Here is a 26,825-nt window from a genome sequence, read left to right as displayed (position 1 = left end):
CTCCTGCACCCGGGCCCATAACGGCCCAGTCTTGCGCGTCGCCATGCGCGCAGGGAGACAGCCAAACTGGTGATGGACCCACCTTGGCCAATGCTTGCGCGCTTGGGGATCCGGACAGCTTATCCTTTGCCAGTGAGGTCCCGGCCCCGCTTCTTGTGGCTCCCGAGGCTGATCCGCTGTCGGGGCAAAGCGATGCTTTGCCCTCGTCAGCTCCTGTGGCCAATGAAGTACCTGGTGCATTGCATGCCGGCCCCGCCACTTTGCAGGCCAGCCCCGCCACTGCGACGCGTGATGCTGCGCCCTTGTCCACCCCCGTGGCCCTGTCTGAGCTGCATGCCAGCCCCTCCTCGGCTACGCGGGACGCGGATCATATGGTGCAACTCATCACGCCTGCGCCCCATCCTACCGCCGCCATCGGGGACACTGATTTGGGCTGCCCCTCCCCGGCGGCCCAAGAACCCAGACGCATATTGCAAAGGCCCACGCCTCCTGATGCTCATGCCAGCAGGCCTGCTCCCCCTAGCCCGTCAACGTTGCAATCCACCCCTGTGTCCCATGCGCCTCCGATGCGCAGCGCAGGGTGTTTTGCCACACCGCCAATCACTCTGCGACGCACCAGATAGCCGCCCCCTGTCAGCTCCTGGACCCTTGGAGACTTCCTCATAGCGGCAACAAAGCAGACTTGCTCTGCCCTGCCCAACCTTGCGCGCAAACGACGCCGGCAGCCCCTGAACTTCTCGTCACGCCATGGACGATCTGCCACTACTGCGAAGGCCAAGCCCAGCGCGCCGCCCACCGCTGAGCGCCGTGCGCAGGTCCAGATACTGCGCACCCTTGGCATCATCGGCACCGATCAAGTGATCTCCGCCGAGGCCATGAAGGCATACGATGGGGTCTTTGCTGCGCCCCTTTCTCATGCCGTGTTGACGGCCATTGCCGCGCTTGTAGGCCGCGTGCTACCCGCTGACCCGTCCACGGCGCCTGTCACCACGGTGATCTCGGGCAGCCCGATCGAGGCCTAGCCGCGCCGATGCGCGCCCATTCGTCGACCTCTTCCTAATGGATCACGGCCTCAAAATTATCAATTGGAACGTTCGCGGCCTCAACGCCCGTGCCAGACGTACGGCAGTTCGCTCGCTTGTTGTGACTTCCAGTGCTTCGATCGCTTGCTTCCAAGAGACTAAAATGGAATTCGTCTACTCGTCGACTGTCCTTGAGACGTTGGGATCTGAGTTTGATGAATATGTTTACCTCCCAGCGAGCGGCACCCGTGGCGGGATCCTGCTGGCGTGTAAGAGCCGGGACGTGTCGATCACAGACCCGATGTTCACCACCAACACCATTTCCGCCCGGGTTATGACCCCTGGTGGCACAAGCGTGCCGTGGTGGCTCTCTATCGTCTATGGCCCCCAGGACAACAACGCCAAGATCGCTTTTCTGCAGGAGAACCGCGACATCCGCAATGCCTGCCCCGGTCGATGGCTCATCTGCGGAGACTTCAATATGATCTACCGTGATGAGGACAAGAACAATGGCAATCTCAATCGGAGAATGATGGGGCGTTTCCGACGCATCCTCAACGACCTCGCGCTCAAGGAGATTTACCTCAGCGGCCAGCGCTATACGTGGTCCAATGAGCAGAGCCCGCCCACCTTGGTCCATCTCGATCGGGTGCTGTGTTCCACGGACTGGGATGAGCTTCACGTCGAATGCCACCTGCGTTGCCTCGCCTCGGTCGTCTCGGATCACTCCCCCCTTTTGCTCGATTGCTCGCCTCTCCCATCAGCGCACCGACGATTCCACTTCGAGGAGTACTGGACTCGCCTCGCCAGTTTCCCGGAGATCGTGGCGACCTCGTGGCATTCGGTGGATGATGCCGATCCGTTCCGGCGTTTCAAACGGCGCATGCAGGCCACAGCGCGTAAACTCACCAGCTAGAGCGCGCGTTCCGTTGGTAACGTGCGAGACCAGCTTGCGATCTCTCGTGAGCTGCTGCTCCGCTTCGACGCCGCGCAAGAACAGCGCGCCCTATCACCGCTTGAAGACTGGCTGCGTCGTCAGATCAAGCTCTCCTACCTTGGCCTTGCTTCCCTTGAGCGGACGATCGCCCGGCAGCGCGCACGCATTGCATCTCTCAAAGACTGCGACGCGAACACCATGTTGTACCATCGCCTGTGCACGTACCGCAAGCAGAAGAACTGGATCCATGGCATCTCTATCGATGGCACCGTGCTCACTGATCCCAGCGACATGGCCACGGCCACATTCGAGCACTTCGACAGCCGGATTGGGATGGACGTGCCACGTGACTGCACCATTGACCTGTCGCAGTTCATTGAGCCCTCAAACCTGGAGGACCTCGACGCGCCATTCAGTGAAGATGAGATTTGGCAAGCCATCAAAAGCTTGCTGTCTCGCAAGGCGCGCGGCCCGGACGGCTTCACCGCAGAGTTCCTCCGCTCCTGCTGGCCGGTCATCTCCGATGTGTCTTTGACCAGGTTTACACACTGCGTGGCCGCGGGTTTAGCTGCCTTAACCAGGCGCTAATTACGCTCCTCCCCAAGCGCGCCGATGCCAATGGCCTGGGGGATTATAGGCCCGGCCATAAGCCTAATTCACATTGTTGCCAAGGTCCTGGCCAAGCTGCTTTTGCTCCGCCTAGCCCCCAAGCTCAACAATCTTGTCAGCAACGTCCAGAACGCGTTCATCCCCGGGCGAAGTCTTCACGACAACTTCATCCTTGTGCGTCAATCCGCGCGGCTTTTGCATCAACTTGGTGCCCCTCGCGTGCTTCTGAAGCTTGACTTGGCGCGGGCTTTTGACTCCGTCTCGTGGCCTTTCCTGTTTGAGGTGCTGCGATGCCATGGCTTCGGCAACCACTTCCTTGATTGGATCGCCCTTCTCCTGTCATCGGCCAGCACCAAGGTTCTCCTCAACGGCAACCCCGGACCAGCGATTTGGCACCGCTGTGGACTGCGCCAAGGTGATCCAGTTTCCCCGCAGCTCTTCGTCCTGGCTGTCGATATGTTGGGCAGGCTCTTCCATCGCGCGATCGAGCTCCGGGTCATGCAGCAGCTCCACCCGCGCCGCGCCATTCCTACCATATCCCTTTACGCCGACGACGTAATTCTCCTATGCCACCCCTCGCCGGATGATATTGCAGCGGTGAAGGAGATCTTGCAGCTCTTTGGGCGCGCCTCCAGCCTGCACGTGAACTTCCAGAAGAGCGCTGCGGCCCTCATTCGCTGCGACACCGTGTACGCTGCTCATGTTGTCGCGCACCTGGGATGCCCCATCGTCGAATTCCCGCTCACTTACTTGGGCATCCCGCTCACGCTGCGTCGCCCCACTGCTGCCCAGCCCCAACCCGTCGTCGACAAAGTCGCTGGGAAGTTACCCTCCTGGAAAGCTTGGCTCATGAACAAAGCCGGCCGCCTTGCCTTCGTCAAGGCGGTCTTGAGCGCGATCCCCATACATCAGCTACTTGTGTTTGCGCCGCCAAAGAAGACCATCAAACTCTTGGAGAAGATTGAAAGAGGATTCCTCTGGGCTGGCCGCACCGAGGCCAATGGCGGCAATTGCCACATCAACTGGCGGCGCGTCTGTCGGCCTATCCAGTTCGGCGGCCTCGGCGTTCACGACCTCGAGCGCACCGGCCTCGCCCTTCGCATGCGGTGGCAATGGCTCAGCCGAGTTGACGATAGCAGTGCCTGGAGCGGCCTTGACTTGCAATTCGCGCCCGAGGAGCGCGCGCTCTTCTTCGCCTCCACTGCCATGACTATTGGCGATGGCCAACACGCCCTGTTTTGGGAGGACAGATGGATCAACGGGCGTGCGGTACGCGAGATCGCGCCTCTCCTTTATGCTCTCATCCCCAAACGACGTCGCAAGTCCAGAACTGTTGCGGACGGCCTTCATGCGAACCAATGGGCCACGAACATCCACGGCATGATTGGCATCCCAGAGATTGGAGAATACCTACGCCTTTGGCACATGCTCGCCGAAACTGCCCTCAGCGATGCACCAGACCGCATTCGCTGGAAGTGGAGCACGAACGGCTAGTATTCCGCCAAGTCTGCATACCTTGCCACTTTTCATGGCTCTACCAGATGCCAGGCTTGGAAGCTTACATGGAAGTGCTGGGCACCGCCTAGGGTACGCTTCTTCCACCGGCTTGCCAACCTCGACCGGTGCTGGACGGCCGACCGCCTAGCGCGACACAACCTGCCGCACCCACAGCGCTGCCCACTTTGCGATCAGGCCCCGGAGACGATTCACCATCTACTCCTGGAGTGCCCTTTCAGCCGCGTAGTGTGGCACGAGATCCTCTCATGGCTACGCCTCTCCTGCCTGCTGCCCACTGATGGTGCCACTCTCCACGACTGGTGGCGCTCTGCAAAACATGACACCCCTAAACCAATGCACAAGGGATTGGCCTCCACTGCCTTGCTCGTCCCTTGGATGATCTGGAAGCATCGCAATGGATGCGTGTTTGAAGGCACACCACCGTCGGTTACCTCCCTAACTGCTAGGATTAAGGAAGAGGCCGCACTCTGGGCCAGAGCTGGAGCCTTCGGGCTCCGGGCTATCTTGCCACAGACCTGGGATGTTCACTAGTGTGCCTGTACTCACCTTGTAAATCTGCCTCCTAGGAGGATTGTACCAAACCCCTTCTTTTCAATACAATGAAACGCAAAAGTCTTTTGCGTTTTCTCGAAAAACAAAAAAACTTTGTACTAAACCAGCAGCGACAGTTGATGTGGATCGGAGGGAGTATCTGTATATATGTTGTAGGAATAGATTTTCCCTACAAGTAATTCTATTATGTTTCAACAATGCGACTGTTTGCTTGCCACTTACCGTGAGGCTGGTTAGCAATGTCGTGTCGACATATTGCACTCCAGTGGTTAAACAAGTCAGTTGACATCGTTGCCGCTGGATTATTATTAATAATTTTTTCGTGACTGCTTTTCTTGCCCATGGCTGGTGGACTGTTTTATGCTCTAGGGAAGATGGATGTGATTCTTTTGATTTTGTTGGCTTATATGTCTAGATAGTGCATGCTTGCTATTGCTATCCACCACTAGAGCTGCTTTCTTTTCTTTTCTTTTGAGCTTTTTGGTTTCTTTGACACTTGCTTACTTGATCGATTTCTTATTAGGCTAGACTGAACTAGTGAGAGTTTATGCAAGCAAATAATGGCAGGTTACACTTTGCCGATTAACTGTTTGGATCTATGGTGGTTGTCTTCCCAGTCCATATCTTAATCAATTTCTGATGTGCTCTTCCTACCACATCCAGCAATCCTCTTTATGGAATCTGGATTAACTTTTTGTTAGTTGTGTTTCTCCGCTTTTACGGGCATTACAGTTTTCTGATTGCATTACTTACATTTATTTTATTGAGTATATGTTTGAGAGAACTTTTCTCTAGGTTCATCTGTTTCTATGCTTCTGCTAAAGTTTCCTGTCATATATTGAAAAAAAAATAAAACTTTGCCTAATAACGCTATCTTGCTTGCTAATCAGGAAGCACCAACACCTAGAACTGGTTCAAGACGCGGGTGCACAAGAGGTTGATCGACCTCATCAGCTCCCCGGACGACGTCAAGCAGATCACCTCGATCGCCAGCGCCAGGTCAAGTTGACCACCAATGATCAGTAGTCACCTTAAAGGAAGCCAAGGACAGTCAACTGCGGGCGGACGGCCCTCTGAGGGTGCCCACTAAGGTGCTCAACATGTCCACCAGGAAGTCCGTTTGTGGCAAAGGTGACCTCTCCTCCGTCTCTGTTGGATCCCATTTACTTGGTTGATCCGTATTTTTCCTGCTCCTGCCGTGCCAATATCGCTACTGTTATTTTGGTTACCCCCTATGCCTCAGTTCCTCATGCCACCGGAATCGTTTTAGTGTGCTGCCCGGTGATAAATCGCTGCTTGCTGGCCACTTAAACTGGGGCTGCTTAGTGATGCCAAGTGAGCGTATTGTGCTCCAAGGGTTGAACTAGTCAGTTGAGCTCCTTGCTCCTGCGATAATAATTTTCTCCAGTGACTGGGATATTTTTTTCTTGGCCATGGTTGACTGTTTTATTCTCTAGAGAAGATAGACTATTTTCTGCTGATTCTTTTGATTTCATTGGTTGATATGTTCAGATAGTGCATGCTTGCTGTTGCTATCCACCACTGGAGCTGCTTCTTCTAACCAGGCTTTTCTTTTCAGTTGATTAGTTTGTTTGATTTCTTATTAGACTAGACTGAAGTAGTGAGAGTTTATGCCAGTAAAATAATGGCAGGTTCCACTTTTGCCGATCGGGGGCCTAACCCTGACAGTTAGTCGATGCAGACTTTTTGCCATTTCTTGATGTTTGTAGTTTTTTTTTTCCTTCTCCTGCTTCACAGCTTTTCGGGTCTTGTTGATCTGCACTATATAGCTTGGGCTCTGTTTTGGATATGGTCTTAGGCTCCACTGCGTTTTCACTACTTGAGATGGAACTTGTTGTTCAATTTTATTATGAGACTACAGGTTGGTGCAGCCTAGGCCTACATAAAGACATGGATCAGTGTAGTGATTCTGACAAGTGCTGCTCTAATATCCAACTGTTTTGGTTTTTGAATTTGAGTAGAGTCACAGTGATGATTTCTCTGGCTTTATTACAAGTCTCTATGAACCCACTTTGTTTTTTAAATGAATCTACTTGTAATATTGGAATATATTCTAGAACTACTGGCAAATCAGTATAGTGCGCGGATTATTTCATAGCATAATTGACATGCAACTGGTTTGAACTATAATACTTACATTTCGATTCTTTGGTGCAGATGATAGACATGATTTCTGCCATTGAAGAGCCAAGAGGGCTGACCACTAGGGAGCTTGTTAAGATGCTCAAGGAGTCAGATAGCTTCGCCTTGCAGTGCAAGGCACCAGATGGAGGTCTAGAGCAGATACATATAGGCGCCGCCTCTGCTGCTTCTCCCTGAGCTCCCTCCTCCGTCTCCTCTAGCGACCACTTCTTCTTGCATAGGTAAGCCACTCGGTCGGTCACTCTCCTCTGTTTTTTCTTCTTCTCTGTGTGCCCACGACCATCCATCCGTGGTACATTTAATTACATGGCAATTTCTAGGATTCTGGGTTGTGCTGATGGTCTGTGATGCAAACACCTGTGCTTCTTGTGATGATTTTGGTATTATAGTAAGCGGATTCCCCTCAGGTTAAGTCCTGTCAATTTTTTTCTCTTGCCGCTGTAGACTGCATGTGTTGGAGTGTTTCGCTTGTCGATGTGCTGGGCAATGCGTGTGCTGGCTGCAGTTGCTGCCTGGTTCATCTTTAGGCTAGTGGTTGGACTGTTTTGGCTGTGATATGTATGCTGGTTTACCCAGCCTAACTCTCCGCTTTGTTATAAAGCAGCCCCTTGTGGTCTTTTCTCTATAAAAAAATAGCTCTGATGTCATCTAGGAGTACTAGTTATGACATGATTGTTTGATTCCTAGGGCTCTTGTCAAATTATGGCATGTTCTGTCCTAGGTAACCTAACAGTGCATTCCTGATATCAACTGTTCATATGACCATATACTGTTTCTTTGGTCCTTTTCCTTGTTGCTTGATCATCTATTGCTGCTGGATTCTCTAAACCCTCTTGATTTGGAAATATGGACATGTTAACTGCTAGATCCAAAACAGAGCATGCATTTCTTTTCACTCATTGATGACTCTCCTTTTAATGGGAATTGTTCCTGAAACAATGCAAGCTAGGAGTGGGATTACTGAATGGTTGTACTTACATTAGCTGACCTACTGGAAGCTATTTTGTTGTGTGCAAGATTACTGGACGCATACATTACACTTTTGTTTAGCTTAGTCATCATTGACTGGACATTGCTTGTGTGGAATAAGAAGAATCTGCTTAGTTTGTTGCTTTTATTTTGTTTGGCATGCAATTTAACATGTGTTGAAAGTTCTTAGTTTGTTTTGCTGAGACAAAGAGCTGCTCGCTATGAAAGGCAAGAGAAGAATCTGCACAGTTTCTTTCTTTTAGTTTATTTGGCATACAAATTAACATGTGTTGACAGTTCTTTTGTTTGTCTTGTTGAGACGAAGAGCGGCTAGCTGTGAAAGTCAAGAGAAGATGGTCCTCCTCCGGATTTATTTAAGCTTAGCTCTGGTGGCCAAGTCAGTGCGAGAAGAGAGAGGTTTCCGGACTCAAGGCAGAGGCGTCGTCAAAAGCAACTATTTTGTCGTCCACAAGATGGGACATGGGACCTGGATGGAGCTGCCCATGGCAATGGATGGTTTCTTGGTGTATCTAATAGGCTGGCTGTTGTGTTAGGCCCCTGTATATAGTGCTCGACTATAGTTAAGTAGCTGGTGGATGGCAGTCTTGTTGTAGCAGCACACACTACAGTGTTATTTTCCTTCCATGTGAAATAAAAAATGGTCGTTCTAGTGCCCTTCCATTTCTTTCCACCTGTTATGCTGCCAAAATTTTGAGCAAAAATTCTCTCCGACTTGTCAAATTTTTGTCCTTGTTTCTAACAAAACTAAAACTTGAGGGTGCTTGCTGCAAAAAAATTGTCCTTGGTTTCTAGTAAAACAAAAATGTGAGGGTGCTCATTGCAAAATGTCATGCACATGACAAAATTGCATCAACGTTAGATGTGCAAAGGGGGCAGAGCAAGGGTGTAGATCAATGGCATCCCAAATGGCACGAGTTGCCGGCCCCGCCCTCGTCCGCCGCTTGCTTCCGCCCGCCATCCGCCAGCCCCGCCCTCGTGGGAGGAGGTGGAGGGGCCGGCCTCTCTAGGCGCGCCCCAAGGAGTCCTACTCCCAACGGGAGTAGGATTCTACCCTTCCCTTTGTTGGTTCTAGGAGAGAAGGAAGGAGATGGAAGAATGAAGGAAACGGGCGTGTGAACATTTCGAATGGATCGGCTCTTACTGTTGTGCAGAGCATGATCCTTATTTCTTTGCTCTCAGTGTTTACAAGTTACTAACAGTTCCTTATTTCTGTTCGCTCAGTGTTTACAAGTTACTGATTGATAACTAGCTAGCCTACTAATGCGCTCCTGGCAGTTTTAGTTGGGACGCAAGATCCAAGTTGGGAGATAGGCGGGGCCGATGCCAGTGATAGGTAAGCGATCACCATTGCCTACAATTATGCTAGAGGAATTATGCTTTGAAAAAGAACGAAACAAGGAGAGGTTACCTGCGTTACCCGTGACGTGTGTGGCAGCACCGGAGTCGAGGATCCAATCTGCGCTCTGTCCCTTGGAAAAGCCATACATTGTATGCTCTTATTTTACTTATCTTTTTCATGTGAAAACGTCTGGTGAAAGATGCAATCTCATAATTGCGCTCAAAACGGCCAAAGCCACCGAAGTGGTGATTTTTGGTATAATTCCATAGCAGTGTGGTTTCTGTAACCCTAGCCTTCAGTGTCAATGGTTTTTGCAATTCACTCCCTCGGTGGTGGACCAGCCTCATTGTCCAAACACACCACATGACTTAATAGTGGCAGAGTCCTTTAGTATATATATATATATTCATTCACCATATGACAAGTAAGGACATCTCCAACACTAACCCACGAATGCCCATTTTTATGTTCAGAGGTGATCTGTGAACATGATGCCAGAGAAAATCATCCAACACTATTCACAAATTCATCCGGTTGGATGAAGAGAGAGTAGAGGGGGAGCATGCATGTGAAGAGAGGAGCACCACCCAAGTCTTTGTGTTGATCAAATGGATGTCCCGACTCCGGCAAAGCTCCCCCAAGTTTGTATTTGTGATTCTGGAATTCCGGGGCATTTCGCACTTACGTTACTAGGTATTTGCATGTATCTTGCAAGTTGTATGCACCTATTATATGTTATGATCCGTAGACCCTAAAGTGACAGCAATTAGGATTTGCTCCGGTGATGACCGTAGTATGAGGAGTTCATGTATTCATTGAGTGTTAATGCTTTGTTCCAGTTCTCTATTAAAAGAAGGCCTTAGTATTCCTTTGATTTCCTTATGGGATCCCCCTGCCGTGAGAGGGGAGGACAAAACAAGTTATGCAAGTTGTTATTATAAGCACATAAGACTACATACGGAATACATGCCTACAATGAATTGATGAGTTTGACCTATTGTGTATCGCTCTAGGTTGTGACTGTTATGTGATGAATGTCATCCAACACAAATATTCATCGCTGATCAAATGCAGACGCTTTTCTCATATTGATCTTTGCTAAGTTACTACTGTTCTGATGCTTCTACAGTCACTACAAATCTGTGACTATTACTGCTGCTATTGTTATCGTTACTATCAAAGCTATCAAGCTACCGTGCCACTAAATACTTTGCGCAAAGGTATTATTATTCAGGTGGTTGAATTGACAACTCAAATGCTAAGGGTCATAAATATTCTATGGCTCCCCTTGTGTCGAATCAATAAATTTAGATGAGATACTACCCTCGAAGACTGTCGCGATCTCCTATACTTGTGGATTATCGAACTTTGTTAATACGCTAGCGGTAGATTTGTCTTAAAAAGAACTTCATCAATAGGTACCCAGACTTTGTTGAGTTACTAGGGAATTCGAACTTTGTTAATACACCATTGGTAGGTTTGTCTTAAAAATAACTCCGTCAATAGGTACCCATTCCACAACTACAAGTCGTTTGTTTCTCTGGGTCATCACATCAATAGTCTACACACACGTACTGATATCTCCAATACTTCATACGGTACTTAGGCCCTGCTCGGAACTCCTCTAGCTTCTCGAAATCCTTGATTCCAGCTTCTCGTCGTCACTGCCAGCTTCTCTCGCGGAGCTAGGAGTGTTCGGCTGCCAAAAATGCTTCTCTGATCCATGGAAGCGAATATGGGTTGCATGTGGTGGGCTTAAGGCCCATTTCCCCAAAAATGACATCATCTTACGGCGTGGTTGGCTGAGCAAACGCAGGGCTGAGGCATCGATCTGATTGAACAAATCGTTATTTACTTGGCGGTGGCAATCAAGATGAAATTTTGTTGAACTGCTTCTTCACCGTTTCGGGGAGCTCCACTTTCTGCTGCTTCATGGTTTTATACTAGGAGAGCGCTCGTCTCCACGTAGCTGGCTTCGTGGCGATGCAACATTCGGGCTGGCTCCTCGCGCGGAGCCGGAGGAGAATGGGTATGGAGAGGATCCGAACGGGTCCTTAAGCTGTGCCTATATATGCCTATGCCTAGGACCAAATCTTGTATGTCATCTAATGATCTAATCTATGTACATATTTCTCATAAGAATAAACGAACCTACAAACACAGACTGAACTATGCGATAAAAAACTTATGTGTTGTTGAAATGTTAGCGTCAACTTTGGTTATTATCGAAACCGAACTGAAATTAAATGGTTATTACCAAAACCAAACTGTATCTATGTAAACCTTATTAACTGAATTATAAACTGTATAAAACGAACTGAATCAAAACGGAAAATAGAATGCACACCCTGGTGTGATATCTCTGTCCAACACTTTGCCGGTTCAGCCGTAGCATTGCAAAAGAAAAAATATCATGTTTTCTCATTTGAACATTAATTAACGTTCAAAACAATTAAACCTGCCTTTTTAAATCTATGAATATTATTAAATCCTTTAACATTTTAAAATTCGAGAACATTCTCTCAAAAGTCTTAGAATTTTCAACGCATGAGCACTTATTCCGTTCATGATCATATCTTTTAATTTACAAATATCTTTCAAATCGTTGAACATTCTTCAACTTTGTGAATATTTTTTCAAAAATCACAGAATTTGTCCATGTGGTCACTATTTTTTCAAAACACACCAACTTTTTTGAATGCATGAACATTTTCATAGACATGATACACACATATTTTTGAATATACAACTTTTTATTTGTTTTGCGAGCAGTAGTTTTTTTTTGTTCAAAGTGAGGAGCCGCACACAAGTTCAAAATGTTACTGTGTTTTGGAGCAAGAGGAGTTCCCCAAGTGGACAAACTGGGTGGTTTTAAATAGAGTTGGTAAAATAAAAATTACCTTATGCAGTGCCCAACGGTCCGTGCTTGCATTTGTCAAAAACGCGTGGTCAGAACCTTACGGTCCCATCACACGAGCATACGGCGAATAACTCTATATATGGTCGGTCACATGATTCGGATTGGGATATATACTAACTAGTGATTTGAATCATGTTGTGTTGGCCATCGTCGATGAGAAGGAGCAGATGTCGTCGTGTCCAGACACACATTTCTCCAGAAAACAATAGCTTACTCATCGCCTCTATTTTTGCACTAGAAGTGCTTCGAGCTTCTAGATTTTTAACTTTACGGAGTTAGGTCATCCGGTCTAACTCTGCCCGAAGAGTTTGACCTAGCCAGGAGAGGGGAGATGAAGCATTGCCGAATAAGCCCTGAACTACTCATCTCGTCCTTCATTGGCATGGGTTTTGATGAGTCCTCCTATATGTCACTTTTAGCGTCATATAGTAGAGGCTACCCGCAGAGGGAGTTATGGGCCGAATATGGAGCATCTATGCAAAAATAACACCCAGGGCCTTTTCCCATCAGTCCAACGCGTACATTCTTCCCACCTCTCGACGGCCTTTTCCCATCAGATGAACTCAACGTAGCCCCGTATATTCCCGCAAAAGAAAGGTAGCTCCGTATTTCCATCTCTTCCCATACTTATTTCCAGCCGACCGTCAGGGCAGTGAGTAGAAAGAAAAGAGAGGAAATTCATCCTTTCAGAGTTATCGTCCTAATATGCTCAAAAAAGAGAGTTGCCATCCTGATAAAAAAATATTCTGGTGTCAGGCCCAAGTCCTGGTAAGAATAGTGAAATCGTGTTTCTCATACTTTCCCTTCATCGTACAAAGAAAGATGCGCGTTTCTTAGAATATCCCAGTGGCCGGTCTAGTTCTCCTCCCGTCGACAGACTGAGATCGGTGACTTGCCTCTGCCAAGTCATTCTGTCACTTGCCCCTTCTCATCTGTTCTGTATTACAGATCCAATGGTCGTAACTCATTTGCAGCAAAAAATTAAGAAGACAGCCAGACTATGCAGTTTTCAGCGATCCAGTCATACGAATAGGAATAGCGAAGCACTAAAAGTGTCCAATTTGCATATTTTCGCAAGAAGTGCGAGTAAAAAATTACAAGCCAAATAACTGAACCAATTATAAAATGAAAAACTGAACTTTTGTACTAGCACTTAATATTGAACTTCCCTGGAACTTAAAAATTCTAAACAGCTGGCTATGTGGATGCACTTATTATAAAACAGGAAATTTTAAGGTGGTTCCAACTATTATTGGTCGTTCATTATTTTGTATCCAAGGGCTTATATTGAACTTGACGATCTATTAACCCCCGATGAGGTAATATGTCATCAAGGAAAGGTAATAGGTTACCCACCGCTCATATTTGGTAACTGTTAGAAATATCATAATTGCAAAAATATTACTGCCAAATATGGAGCATCTATGCAAAAATAACACCCAGGGCCCATGCACTTTTCACACCCTGGATTCACTAGGAGAGCTTATTTCAAGGGAGCTTAGTAACTGTATAGACTAGTAAAACGCCCGTGCGTTGCTACGGGCTATACTGTATATAAATGAATCAGACAAATTATTGATATTGAAGCTTATTTCTCTCTCATACACCAACCTCAAGGTCGACGGCAGGTTCCCGCGATCTAGTGTAGCATAAACATGGCCATATTGGAGGGCTATACTATATATAATAAAATGATTTTTTTTCACTGTATGTATGATACACTGTCTGAAAAATGTAACAATGTGACAGTCCAGGCTCCCACAAATCCAGACCATACTGGAGAGAAAAATGTCTAAACTGTGAACCCTGTTATCTCCAACACGCATACCAAACATAAAAACTCCACCCCATGACACACCCTTATGTTTTCCTGTCGGACCCTCCCCTTACGCTCGGTTTTCGCCGTAGTGAGACATTTCTCGCTGGAGTCCTCTCCTTTAAAACGGGATGACACCCACCTCACCTTCGCCATGCGACCTCTCTCCTTCACATCATACTTCCCCACGGAGGGATTGCATTTAGACGTCGAAAAAACGATGGCGAGGGAGTCATGGAGGAGGGGTAGAGAACGAACCGGTGAAAGCCAAAAAAACCTACGTACAATGTTTGCTCCGCCTGGGTCATAGACGAGTCCCCCTAGTAGAGGAGTTTGGGGAGAAGAGGACAGCGACACGAGGACACGTCGGGAGGATCGCAAGGAAGGCACGCTGGTAGAGGAGATCAGGGAGAAGAGGACGGCAGCGCGCGGATGTTGGGATTATCGCGAGGAGGGCAGGTGATGGGAGGATTGCGTTCACATACACGTTAATGGGCCAGCCCAATGCTATGATGTGATGATGTCAAAGGTGGGCGAAAGATAGGAGTGGTGGGATGAGGTGGAGTGAGGCGAGACTACCAACTAAGACATTAGTAGTAGAAATTACTGAGAGTTGGTATAACATACATAATCCTGATGAAAAATGTTAGGCTGAATTTTTGAGTAAGTGAATCTATCTTGTAAACTCCATTGTAGACCATGCATAGACATTATTCTCTACAAGAACTGGTGCAGATTATTTGAAAGAGCTTGATATCCCATAGACCATAGTCCTCGTGTAGTCTTGCATTGAAAGATATAGGTATGTAAGATAGTTAGCTTGGAATGAAATAGATAATTAAATGGAAAAGAGAAGAACTGAAATGAGGTAGAATTTCCAGTAGGGTCACATTTCATTGCTCAGACTAACCAAAAGTTTCAGAACCGAGTTCTTGGAGCTCTTTGTCTTTGAGGTCATCATTCTTTATAATCTAAAACGTGAACATTTGTTTGGTAAAGAACATTACGTGTTAAATATGACATGTTATAGCAAGCCTAATATCAGGACCACCTCTCATGCGCACAATCTACTCCCTAAAGCCTCTTTTTTTATCAGATGCATAATGCACATCACTTACCGAGGAAGATTTTAGCCTCTTCAACATCGGCATCCCTTGTCAAAGCTCACACCAAAATAACTGCACGTGTAATCATTCTACCCTTTGATTGATAGACTGAAAATAAGTACACAAAAGATAGGAGCTACTCACATTCAAACTTCTGCCACAAGCTCGTTGATGGTCATGCCCCTTCAACATGTTCACACATAGTACGTCAAAAAATAATATTTTTCCAACCAGCCCATACAGAATGCCTCAAATTGGCATGATAAAACAAATCCAGATTGCATTATTCATTGAAATAAAAAATGAAAACATCTCAAACCAATATGTATGTAGAACCTGAAATTATATCTTATGTATCAAAACGACTATACAACCTTCCAAAAAGCGAAGGAGGACCATACATAATACAATACTCCTTTCCAGCGCTTTACGTCGCCCGCCTCCCAATGCATGCCTGGTCATCTCCATGGCCTACAGGAGGCGTTTCACCTATAGCAGAATTTTGAGATAGGAATCCCTTCTTCACCTACAACAAAATTTCGAGATCCCAACACTATCAGGCTAATACAAAGATCCATGAGAAGTGTGAACGCACCAACGTCTCCGGGTATGCATGGACCGTATGGGTAACTGATTTGGGAAACATAGGCGGCGCTGCTGGCATGGCCGACGGCACATGATGCATCTATAGTGAGACCGGCGGCGGCCAGCAGCACCGTGGCGGCCCAATTCGATAAGCCCGGCGGTCGAGTACCTGGAAGGCCAGTAGCCCACGCCCACGATGTTGGAAAAGTAGCTCGGGATGGCAGCGGCGAATCGCTGGGTCACCCGTGTCAGTGACCTCGAGGTGCCGTTGGCACGAAGGGGAGCATGTTTCCACTGTCGCAGATCTCCCATGCGACATCAATGGTCGACAGGATCGGTCTCTCTCGATGGACCAGATCTTCCCTGTCGCGGTATTCGGGGGAGAGGGGGTAGGCAGTGCCAAACAGCAGAGGGAGAGGCTTGACCTGGCAGGTTCTTGAGCGGTTTGACAGTTCTTGTTTTTCAAGGATAGCTGAATGCCCTTGCGTTGCTATGGGACATCCAAGATATATATATTGATCAATAACCAGAAGGTTATTAATTCTACTTCACAAACTTCGACAATGCATGCACATTTTAATTTTCGATCAAAAAACAAAGGTAACAAACTCCTATAACAGTGGATAAAATACAAGAAATCAGTCTAATTGAAAATACCTCATCTACCTTAGAACGTTTATAATATCAATTAAGAAGTCTGCTACAAAACTTACTAACAGGTGGAAAAGGGACCGTATGTGGAAACTTATTTTGTAGAGCCGGACACTATCATTGTGTTCAAAATCTTCTAAGAAGTACTTGGAGGAGGAACCCGCCTTGCAATGCCGAAGACAATCTGCGCGCCGGAATCATCGTCATTGAAGCCTGGTTCAATGGCTACTGATGGAGTCCTGGATTAGGGGGTGTTCGGATAGCCGGACTATACCTTTAGCCGGACTCCTGGACTATGAAGATATAAGATTAAAGACTCCGTCCCGTGTCCGGAAGGGACTTTCCTTGGCGTGGAAGGCAAGCTTGGCGATACGGATATGTAGATCTCCTACCATTGTAACCGACTTTGTGTAACCCTAACCCTCTCCGGTGTCTATATAAACCGGAGGGTTTTAGTCCGTAGGACAACACATACAACAACAATCATACCATAGGCTAGCTTCTAGGGTTTAGCCTCTTCGATCTCGTGGTAGATCTACTCTTGTACTACCCATATCATCAATATTAATCAAGCAGGACGTAGGGTTTTACCTCCATTGAGAGGGCCCGAACCTGGGTAAAACTTCGTGCCCCTTGCCTCCTGTTACCATCCGGCCTAGACGCACAGTTCGGGACCCCCTACCCGAGATCCGCCAGTTTTGACACCGATAGTCGCTCTCCACTCGGTAGGATTTTTCAAACTTAGGCGAGTACTGGACTGCAGCTAAGCCCCCGAGTGGGAGGCTGGCTCCCCACTCGGTAGGATTTTCAAATACTTAGGCGAGTACTGGACTACAGCTAAGCCCCCGAGTGGGAGGCTGGCTCCCCACTCGGTAGGATTTTCAAATACTTAGGCGAGTACTGGACTGCAGCTAAGCCCCCGAGTGGGAGGCTGGCTCACCACTCGGTAGGATTTTCAAATACTTAGGCGAGTACTGGACTGCAGCTAAGCCCCCGAGTGGGAGGCTGGCTCACCACTCGGTAGGATTTTCAAATACTTAGGCGAGTACTGGACTGCAGCTAAGCCCCGAGTGGGAGGCTGGCTCACCACTCGGTAGGATTTTCAAATACTTAGGCGAGTACTGGACTGCAGCTAAGCCCCTGCGTGGAAGGCTGTCTCTCCACTTGGTAGGATTTTCAAATACTTAGGCAAGTACTGGACTGCAGCTAAGCCCCCGAGTGGGAGGCTAGCTCACCACTCGGTAGGAAATTATTTTTACAAACTTAGGCGAAACGGATTCGCAGCTAAGCCACCCACTGGGGGATTTCTCACGCAAACAAAAACAATAACAATCACTGGGAAAATTATAACGCTCTTGTCTTTGATAAATAAACTACTGAACTTTTTCTTATTACATCTCATCCGAGTGAGAATTCAAGTATAAAAGGGGCGGAGCAGCTCCGCATTCCAGGCTCGTGGCTCATCAATCTGGCGATTGACATTATAAAGGTGGTATGCTCCATTGTGGAGGAATCTGGTGACTATGAAGGGACCTTCCCAAGTAGGAGCGAGTTTGTGTGGTTTCTGTTGATCCACTCGGAGGACCAAGTCTCCTTCTTGGAAGGCTCGACTCTTCACATTTCTGGCATGGAATCGACGCAAGTCTTGCTGATAGATGGTCGATCGGATCATGGCCATTTCTCTTTCTTCTTCCACGAGGTCGACTGCGTTCTGCTGGGCTTGTTCTGCTTCATCTTCAGAGTAGAGCTCGACTCGGGGTGCGTTGTGAAGCAGGTCACTCGGCAAAACTGCTTCGGCTCCATAGAACAGAAAGAATGGGGTTCTTCCAGTCGATCGGTTCGGGGTTGTCCTCAATCCCCAAAGAACCGATGGAAGCTCGTCGACCCATGCACCTGCTGCGTGCTTGAGATCGCGCATCAGTCGGGGTTTCAGTCCTTTGAGAATTAAGCTGTTTGCTCTTTCCGCTTGTCCATTCGACTGGGGGTGAGAGACTGAAGCGTAGTCGACTCATGTGCCTTCAGAGGCGCAAAAGGCTCTGAATTTGTTGGAATCGAAGTTTGACCCATTGTCAGTGATGATGCTGTGCGGAACTCCATATCTGAATATCAACTCTCTGATGAAACTGATAGCAGTGCAAGCATCAAGATTCTTGATAGGCTTAGCTTCAATCCATTTGGTGAACTTGTCAACTACTACTAGCACATGAGTGAAGCCGCTCCTGCCCGTTCTCAGTGGTCCAACCATGTCTAGTCCCCAAACAGCGAAGGGCCAGACGAGTGGAATGGTTTTCAGGGCTGACGCGGGTTTGTGCGACATGTTGGAGTAAAACTAACATCCTTCACATTTGTCGACTATCTCTTTCGCCATTTCATTCGCTCTTGGCCAGTAGAATCCCGCTCGGTATGCTTTAGCCACAATGGTCCGAGAGGACGCATGATGACCATAGGTCCCCGAGTGGATATCATCAAGGATTATCTCACCTTCTTCTGGTGTTATACACTTCTGACTGACTCCAGTCGCGCTTTCTCTATACAACTGTCCCTTTATGACTGTAAAGGCCTTGGATCGATGGACGATCTGTCGAGCCTCTTCTTCGTCCTCTGGGAGTTCTTTCCTTAGGATGTACGCGATGTACGGTACCGTCCAGTCGGGAGTGATGACCAAAACTTCCATGATCAGGTCAACCACAGCTGGAACTTCAACTTCAATCGGATCCGTGGCACTTTTTGGCTGCGGGGCTTCTTTAGTGAAAGGATCCTCCTGAACTGATGGTGTGTGGATGTGTTCGAAAAACACATTGCTGGGAATGGCTTCTCTTTTGGAACCTATTTTCGCCAAATCATCAGCTGCTTGATTTTTCAGTCGGGGTATGTGATGAAGTCCTAACCCCTCGAATTTCTTCTCCAGCTTTCTCACTGCATTGCAATAACCAGTCATGGCCGGACTTCTGACGTCCCACTCTTTCATCACTTGATTAACCACCAAATCTGAGTCGCCATAGACCATGAGGCGACGGACGCCGAGTGAAATGGCCATGCGCAACCCATATAAAAGTGCTTCGTATTCTGCTTCGTTATTGGAGGAATCAAAGTGGATTTGAAGAACATATCTGAGCTTATCTCCTCGGGGGGAGACCAATACTACTCCGGCACCGGAACCATTCAGCATTTTGGAACCGTCAAAGAACATGGTCCAATGCTCCGAGTGAACCTGAGTCGGCAGTTGTTGTTCAATCCACTCGGCGACGAAATCTGCTATTGCTTGGGACTTGATAGCTTTCTTTTGCCTCAAACTTGATATCTAGAGGAAGGAGTTCAATCACCCATTTTGCCACTCGACCAGTTGCATCTCTATTGTGCAGGATCTCTAACAATGGAGCGTCGCTGACGACCGTAATGGAATGATCAGAGAAGTAGTGAGCAACCTTCTTTGTGGTCATATAAATCCCATATACAAGCTTCTGATAATGAGGATATCTTTGCTTCGACGGGGTAAAAAGTTCAGAAACATAATATACTGGGCGCTGAACTTTGAAGGCTTTTCCTTCTTCTTCCCGCTCGACCGTAAGTACCGTACTAACGACTTGTCCCGTGGCTGCGATGTAAAGCAGCAAAGGTTCTTTGCTGATTGGAGCAGCAAGCACCGGCTGGGTGGAGAGCAGAGCTTTGAGCTCTGCAAACGCTGCATTAGCTTCAGGAGTCCACTCGAACTTGTCTGACTTCTTCATCAATCGATAAAGAGGCAATGCCTTTTCACCGAGACGAGAGATGAATCGACTTAAAGCGGCCAAGCAACCAGTAAGCTTCTGGACGTCGTGCACTCGCACAGGACGTTTCATCCGGAGTATAGTACGGACTTTTTTTGGATTGGCATCGATTCCCCGTTCGGAAACGAGAAAACCGAGTAACTTTCCGCCAGGAACTCCGAATGTGCACTTTGATGGATTAAGCTTGATATCATACCTCCTGAGGTTGGCAAAGGTTTCAGCAAGGTCAGTCAGCAGGTCGGAACCCTTCCGTGACTTGACCACAATATCATCCATGTATGCTTCCACATTCTGACTGATTTGAGTGAGCAAACACTTCTGAATCATCTTCATGAATGTGGCTCTGGCATTCTTGAGGCCGAATGGCATGGTAACGTAACAGAAGCACCCGAATGGAGTGATGAAAGCTGTTTTGATCTCGTCAGGTCCATACAAACGGATCTGATGGTACCCGGAATAGGCGTCTAAAAAAGATAGTCGCTCACATCCCGCAGTCGAGTCGACTATCTGGTCGATGCGGGGGGAGAGGAAAATGATCTTTCGGGCAGGCCCGATTGATATGTTTAAAGTCAATGCACATGCGAAGTGACTTGTCCTTCTTGAGGACCATGACAACGTTGGCGAGCCACTCGAAGTGGTAAATCTCTCGGATGAACTCTGCTGCTAAGAGCCGAGCCACCTCCTCACCAATAGCCTTTCTCTTCTGGACGACGGACCGTCGGAGATGTTCTTTGCCGGGTTTCACTTTCGAGTCGACTCATAGGCGGTGCTCAGCCAGCCCCCTGGGAACACCCGGCATGTCAGAAGGCTTCCATGCGAAGATGTCCCAGTTCTCACGGAGGAACTGGATGAGTGCTTCTTCCTATTTGGAGTCGAGTGTTGTTGAGATATGAGTTGGAGCAGCACTGGGATCGGTCGGGTGAATGTGAACTGGCTTCGTTTCACCAGACGACTGAAAAGCTGATTCTGTAGCGGGCTTCTTGGCTCACAGCAAATCACTCGGGTCTGCAGTCTTCTCGTACTCCTGCAGCTCCACCACTGCCATCTGAGCATCAGCGATCTTTGAGCCTTTCTGAAAACACTCTTCTACTTTCTTCCGATTGCCCGTAACAGTGATCACACCTTTGGGACCAGGCATCTTTAATTTGAGATACACATAGCATGGTCGAGCCATGAAGCGTGCGTAAGCTGGCCTGCCCAAAATAGCATGATAAGCACTCTGGAAATCCACAACTTCGAATGTCAACTTTTCTTTGCGGTAATTCTTGGAATCACCGAAAACCACACCAAGAGCAATTTGGTCGGGTGACTCAGCTTTGTTCCCAGGAATGGCTCCATGGAAACTCATGTTGCCGGTACTGAGTCTGGACATCGGAATGCCCATCCCTTTCAATGTCTCAGCATACAGTATGTTCAAACCACTGCCACCATCCATCAAGACTTTGGTCAGTCGAGTGCCTTCAACAACTGCGTCGACCACCAAAGCTTGCCTCCCAGGGGTGGCAATGTGCGTTGGGTGATCGGATTGGTCAAATGTGATGGCATTCTGAGACCACTTCAGATAACTGGGTGTCGCCGGAGCAACCATATTCACCTCACGGTTGATAACTTTCAGTCGAATTTTGCTTTCAACATCAGCAAAAATCATCAAGGTGGAATTGACCTGGGGATATCCATCATCACTGTCTTCCTTGTCCTCAACTTTGTCCGACTCCTTTTACTTATCTTTGGGCTGTTTTGTCGTGGAACTGCTGGATCAAGAGCTGACACTATCGAGTGGTATGTTTCGGGTAAATGAGCTTACCCTTTTCATCTTTCTTGGTGTGGATGTGACATGGCAAATCCAACACATCATTTCCGCCTTGATCTTTAACTTTCTTGGGGTTCCAAGGCCCTTTGGGTTTCCCCTTAAACTTTCCTTGAGTTACAGCCAAGGCTTCCCTAGGAGCAGCTGGCTCGGCTTTTCGCTTCTGTTTCCGATTGGAATTTCCTCCTTCGGTTTCTTGGGCGACTGACTTGTGCTTGCCACTCTAGAGTCGATCCTCATCTTCACCATTAGCGTACTTGGTGGCAATCTCCATCATCCGATTCAGAGACATGTCTCCGGTTCGACCAAATTACAAATTCAGTTCTCTGTACTTGACACCTTCTTTGAAGGCACAGACTGCTTGGTGATCAGGAACATTCTCTACCGTGTGATCTAACGTGATCCATCTCTGGATGTAATCCCTCAAGGTTTCATTCGGCTTCTGCACGCAAGACCGCAGTTCCGTCAGTCCTGCCGGTCGCTTGCATGTTCCTTCAAATGTAGTGACAAACACTCGGGCGAGATCTTCCCAAGTGTAAATGTTGCTGGGTGCTAACTGATTCAGCCACGCTCTGGCCGAGCCCTCCAACATGAGAGGCAGGTGCTTCATGGCCACTTCATCATTGCCACCGCCAATCTGGACAGCCACTCGGTAGTCTTCAAGCCAAGTATCGGGCTTGGACTCACCAGTGAACTTACTGACTCCAGTCGCCAACCTGAAGTTGGGAGGAATCACAGCGGCCTTGATGGCTCTACTAAAGCACTCTGGCCCTGAAACATGTACTCTACTGCTGGTAGGTGCATCTCTGTCGTGACCTTCTCGGTGAGCTCTGTTCCTGTCAACCAAACCTTGAACGAGAATGGATCTCGCATCAAAGCCTGGTTCCCTGGGGTCGACTGGAATCCTTCGCCCAACACAATGAGGGCGCCTGTCATCCTGCTGTCGAGGCACATACGATCCACTCCTTGGGGGAGGTGTGGGCACTTCTTGAGCGGTTTGACAGTTCTTGTTTTTCAAGGATAGCTGAATGCCCTTGCGTTGCTATGGGACATCCAAGATATATATATTGATCAATAACCAGAAGGTTATTAATTCTACTTCACAAACTTCGACAATGCATGCACATTTTAATTTTCGATCAAAAAACAAAGGTAACAAACTCCTATAACAGTGGATAAAATACAAGAAATCAGTCTAATTGAAAATACCTCATCTACCTTAGAACGTCTATAATATCAATTAAGAAGTCTGCTACAAAACTTACTAACAGGTGGAAAAGGGGCAGCTAGTATCTCCCCAACAAATAAAATCATACGATACAAAATAGATTGCCTGCAGTCAATACACTACTAGGAAAAGGCCTACTAATGGTGCACCGGTTTTGCCTACTAATGGCGCACTACCGGTGCGCCATTAGTATCACGCCATTAGAATTTTTTACTAATGGCGCACCACTGGTGCGCCATTAGTATCTGGTATGCTAATGGCGCACCAGGAAGTGCGCCATTAGTATGTAACACCATGCGCCATTAGTATGCCTCCCGGGGGGCCGTATGTAACCATCTGCTTTGTCATACTAATGACGCACTCTGTCTTGATACGCCATTAGTACCCTTTGGCATACTAATGGCGCACCTTGTGGTGATGCGCCATTAGTATGAATATTTGTTTTTTTTTTACTTTTCTGATTTTTGCACAGGTTACAAAATATATTATTTGACAGAATATAGACAGTAGCACACAGTAACAGCAGATTCATCGAATACAATAGAAGATTAGTCTCCGAATACAATTCATCATATTAGTCTCCGAATTCAAAAGACCGAACAAAGATAAAACATTACAAGTCTCGAGACCGCGAGTATCGAGTTTGTCTTCACATTACAAGTCGATATCAATCATCTAAACTACCATCACATAGAAGAGAGCTGCGGTCATCACGATGAGCATCATCGCGATCAAACTGGTCTTTATCCGGTTCCTCCAACGCTCCCTCCTCTCTCCCGCTAGATGGCGGGCGTATCTAGATTCGGCCTCCGCCCTAGTGGTGTACCCTTTGTAACTGTTACCACTGAAACGGTGAACCTGTCTCCGACACTCCTCCCAGTCGTCGTAGACTCCGGGAACCTTACCCTTGTACACGACATACGACGGCATCTCTATGCACAAGCCAAACAACAGACAATACATACATAAGCAATATATAAGTATGCAACAAAAGGATCAGAAGAGAAAAGCAAGACATTAATAGCACGATTCATGGTCCTACTAATAAATAGCATCGATTACATCTAAGTTGAACGACTGTCCAAACCAAAGAGACATACAATTCATTAAAGTTTAATTACAACATGAGCCAATCAATGTTTCAGAACTACACATCACTACTTTCGACTCGACTCATGGACAGGAGCGTGGATGAAGCCGCCGTCTGTCGTGATGGTCATGAAATCGCGGGCGTTGTCAGCCTGCATTTGTAGCATTCCGTCTATCTCAATTTTGGATGGTTGATATCTGAGGAAGAACTGCCCTGACGTATGAAGGACATCTTGATGGATGATGTCTGCAAACTCCGACTGGATGCGAAAGAATTCTTGTCTGATGTCCGCATCCTGGATTGCCGACAAGCTCGCAGCCCAATCTTTGAGATTATTTGGTAGCAGAAGGTGATGATGGTCCCTTACAATCGCCCGGATGTGATGGAGGGCGTAGTAGGAATCCTTCTGACCGCTAGGAGGCTGCTTGATGCAGCAGAACGTCGTATTGTGGGCGAACACGTGCTTGCCGTACTTACGAATTGCCCTGATGAAGGTGCCTCCAGATTTGGCGTAGCCAGGGAGAACATCATCAAGAACTTTCTTGATATTTGTGTAGTCTATCTTGGAGTTACGGTTCGGGTCGAAATACGTGGCCATGGAATATTTCGGGCTTAAGAGGATGAGTGTGCAATGTGTGTCACTGCACAGAACACAGAATGTTAGAAAAAAAAGAATGATCGAAATCTAAGAAATCATATGTTATGGGGCGGTTAAGGGATGACTTACTCGGGAAAGTAAGGCACAAGGAAGTTATCCTTATCTGGGTTTGCCAGAATGACGTCTTCGAGGTGTGAACTCGCGACTTGGCGGTCCCCAGCGCTGCTCAAGAGCTTAGCACGCATGTAGAAGGGGTCGACAATCACGATGACCGGGGTCTTCTCTCTAATGATTTGCATCTCCATACTCAGCGAAAACAGCCGAACGAAGGTGTAGTGCAGCGGATGAAGGTTGAACATAGCAAAGATGTCATCAAACCGCAGGACGATCGTACCCCCGATGGCGCCATCCACAAAGCTCATGCCCTCTGGCACCTTGGCCATGAAAACCGGGTATGCCACATCATTCTCTCTGAGACGCCGCTTCTCCAAAGAAAGAACACTGTCGTGCAGACTCCGCATAGCACCGGTTGCAGTATTGAGCATATTTGTCGGTAGCATCGCCCTTCCCGCCACGTGCACCCTCCTCGAGATATCCTTAGGTGAAGGTGGCCTGTCCTGAGCACGGATCGTACTCGGTGCCGCCTGGCTCGCACCGGCGGCCTTTTTAGTCGGCCGTTTCTGGCCCTTCTTCTTGATCTGCTGTAATGGGACCGAGTTCTGCTCACAGACCGCCTTCTTGAGCGTGTTGGGGCTGATAATATTTGGCACCTCTGCTATCTGAGGCTCGGTGAAGGCGGAAGCTAGAGGCGTCTCCTGAGAACTGAACGCCAGACGACGCCTGTTGCAATTGGGTTTCTCCGCCGTACCAGCTAGATCGCGGTCGTCTTGTTTGGGTTCTTGAGAAGGAGGCCTGCAGAACTCGTCACCGTACCCATGTTCGGCAAAGTACTTATCGACGTTGGTAAATGTACCATCGTCGTTGTCGTCGTCGTCCGGATCCTGTGCCATATGCATGTCCGGATCCTGTGCCATAGGGATGTCCGGTAGCGTTGCGGCGTTCTTGCCATGCCTTGGCGCCGGCACGACTGGCGGTCTTGCTGTGGGGTGGTGTCCCCCACCCCCAAACGAATCTGGCTCTTCGGCCAAAGCAGGGGCCAGCTTACGCAGGCGCTGAGGGTCATCTCATCTTCTTCGTCGGCCCCAGCGGGTCAAATCGGAGGTAACAGCTCGTCCCAGCCTGGCAGCACCCGAACCACTTCAACCCTATATATTGTGGGTGGCATCGGATTACCGTGGAACACGGGGTTGCCCGGTTGAACGATTCTGCCCTTGGCGACATCGACCAACTCGCCGCCCACGAAGTGCAGGAGAGTGCAAGGAACGTTGGCGGCGCCCTGCGAAAACATGTAGGGCGTCAGGGATGCCCAGTCAAAGGCAAGGAGATGAAGTCCTCGGCCGAGAGGCTTAGTTACCGTGATGCCGTCGAGCTCGGCTAATGTCGAGGCACCGCCAACGGCGGGCGTGCAACTGACGGAGGGGCCGCTTGCTGGCGAGGTGCCGGCCGGCGTACACCCGGGTGCATTAAGCTCCAATGCCGGCGTCGGAGACACCAATACCGCCGCCGCCGGAGACACCAATGGTGCCACCGCAGTAGACACCAATACCGCCGCCGCCAGAGACACCAATGGCGCCGCCTGCGCGTTGTGTGAGTTGCTGGCCGTGAAGCTGGGAATCGGGGGTGGCCCCTGTTGGCCACCCGCAATCCACGTCGTTATCCCATGAATCAAGGTAGGCATAATGCCGGTAAGCGTCGATCCCAGTATTTGTTGCAATTGCTCTTGGACCATCTCCGGAATCCGCGCCACTTGTGCCTTGAGTGCTTCAGCCTCGCGCGACTGGCTTTCTGAGCTGGTCTTTTTCTCCTTTCGCCCACCAGCGCCATAGTATGACGACTAGTTTGTGGACAAGCCTTTGCCGGCCACACGACCAGCTGACGTCGGCTTATTGAGCTTATCCCTATTTTTCACTATGTTCAATGCCCTATTCAAAGGGGTGTCGAAAGGGGAGCTCTAAGACGACCCCGCGCTACTGCTTTCTTTGTCCTACTGAAGGAACGTGAACCATT

General features: G+C 48.3%; 1 protein-coding gene across 1 annotated transcript; it reads left to right on the top strand.

Annotated features, from left to right (window-relative positions):
* The first annotated feature begins 882 nt into the window (after nucleotides 1-882).
* On the top strand, nucleotides 883-1,938 carry LOC147978095 (uncharacterized). Its single transcript, XM_087514645.1, has one exon. It carries the CDS (start codon nucleotides 1,060-1,062, stop codon nucleotides 1,936-1,938), a length of 879 nt encoding a protein of 292 aa, XP_087370771.1. The 5' UTR covers nucleotides 883-1,059.
* The last annotated feature ends 24,887 nt before the right edge of the window (nucleotides 1,939-26,825 follow it).

The sequence above is a fragment of the Triticum urartu genome, chromosome 3A (assembly GCF_056163025.1).
Source record: "Triticum urartu cultivar PI428250 chromosome 3A, HENAU_Tu73, whole genome shotgun sequence".
In the NCBI taxonomy this organism is placed as follows: domain Eukaryota; kingdom Viridiplantae; phylum Streptophyta; class Magnoliopsida; order Poales; family Poaceae; genus Triticum; species Triticum urartu.
The sequence above is the reverse complement of the archived record's forward strand: the minus strand, read 5'-3'. Positions and strand labels throughout refer to the sequence as shown.

Coding starts and splice junctions, on each gene's coding strand:
- LOC147978095 (XM_087514645.1), top strand. CDS start 1,060: ATGGATCACGGCCTCAAAATTATCAATTGGAACGTTCGCGGCCTCAAC.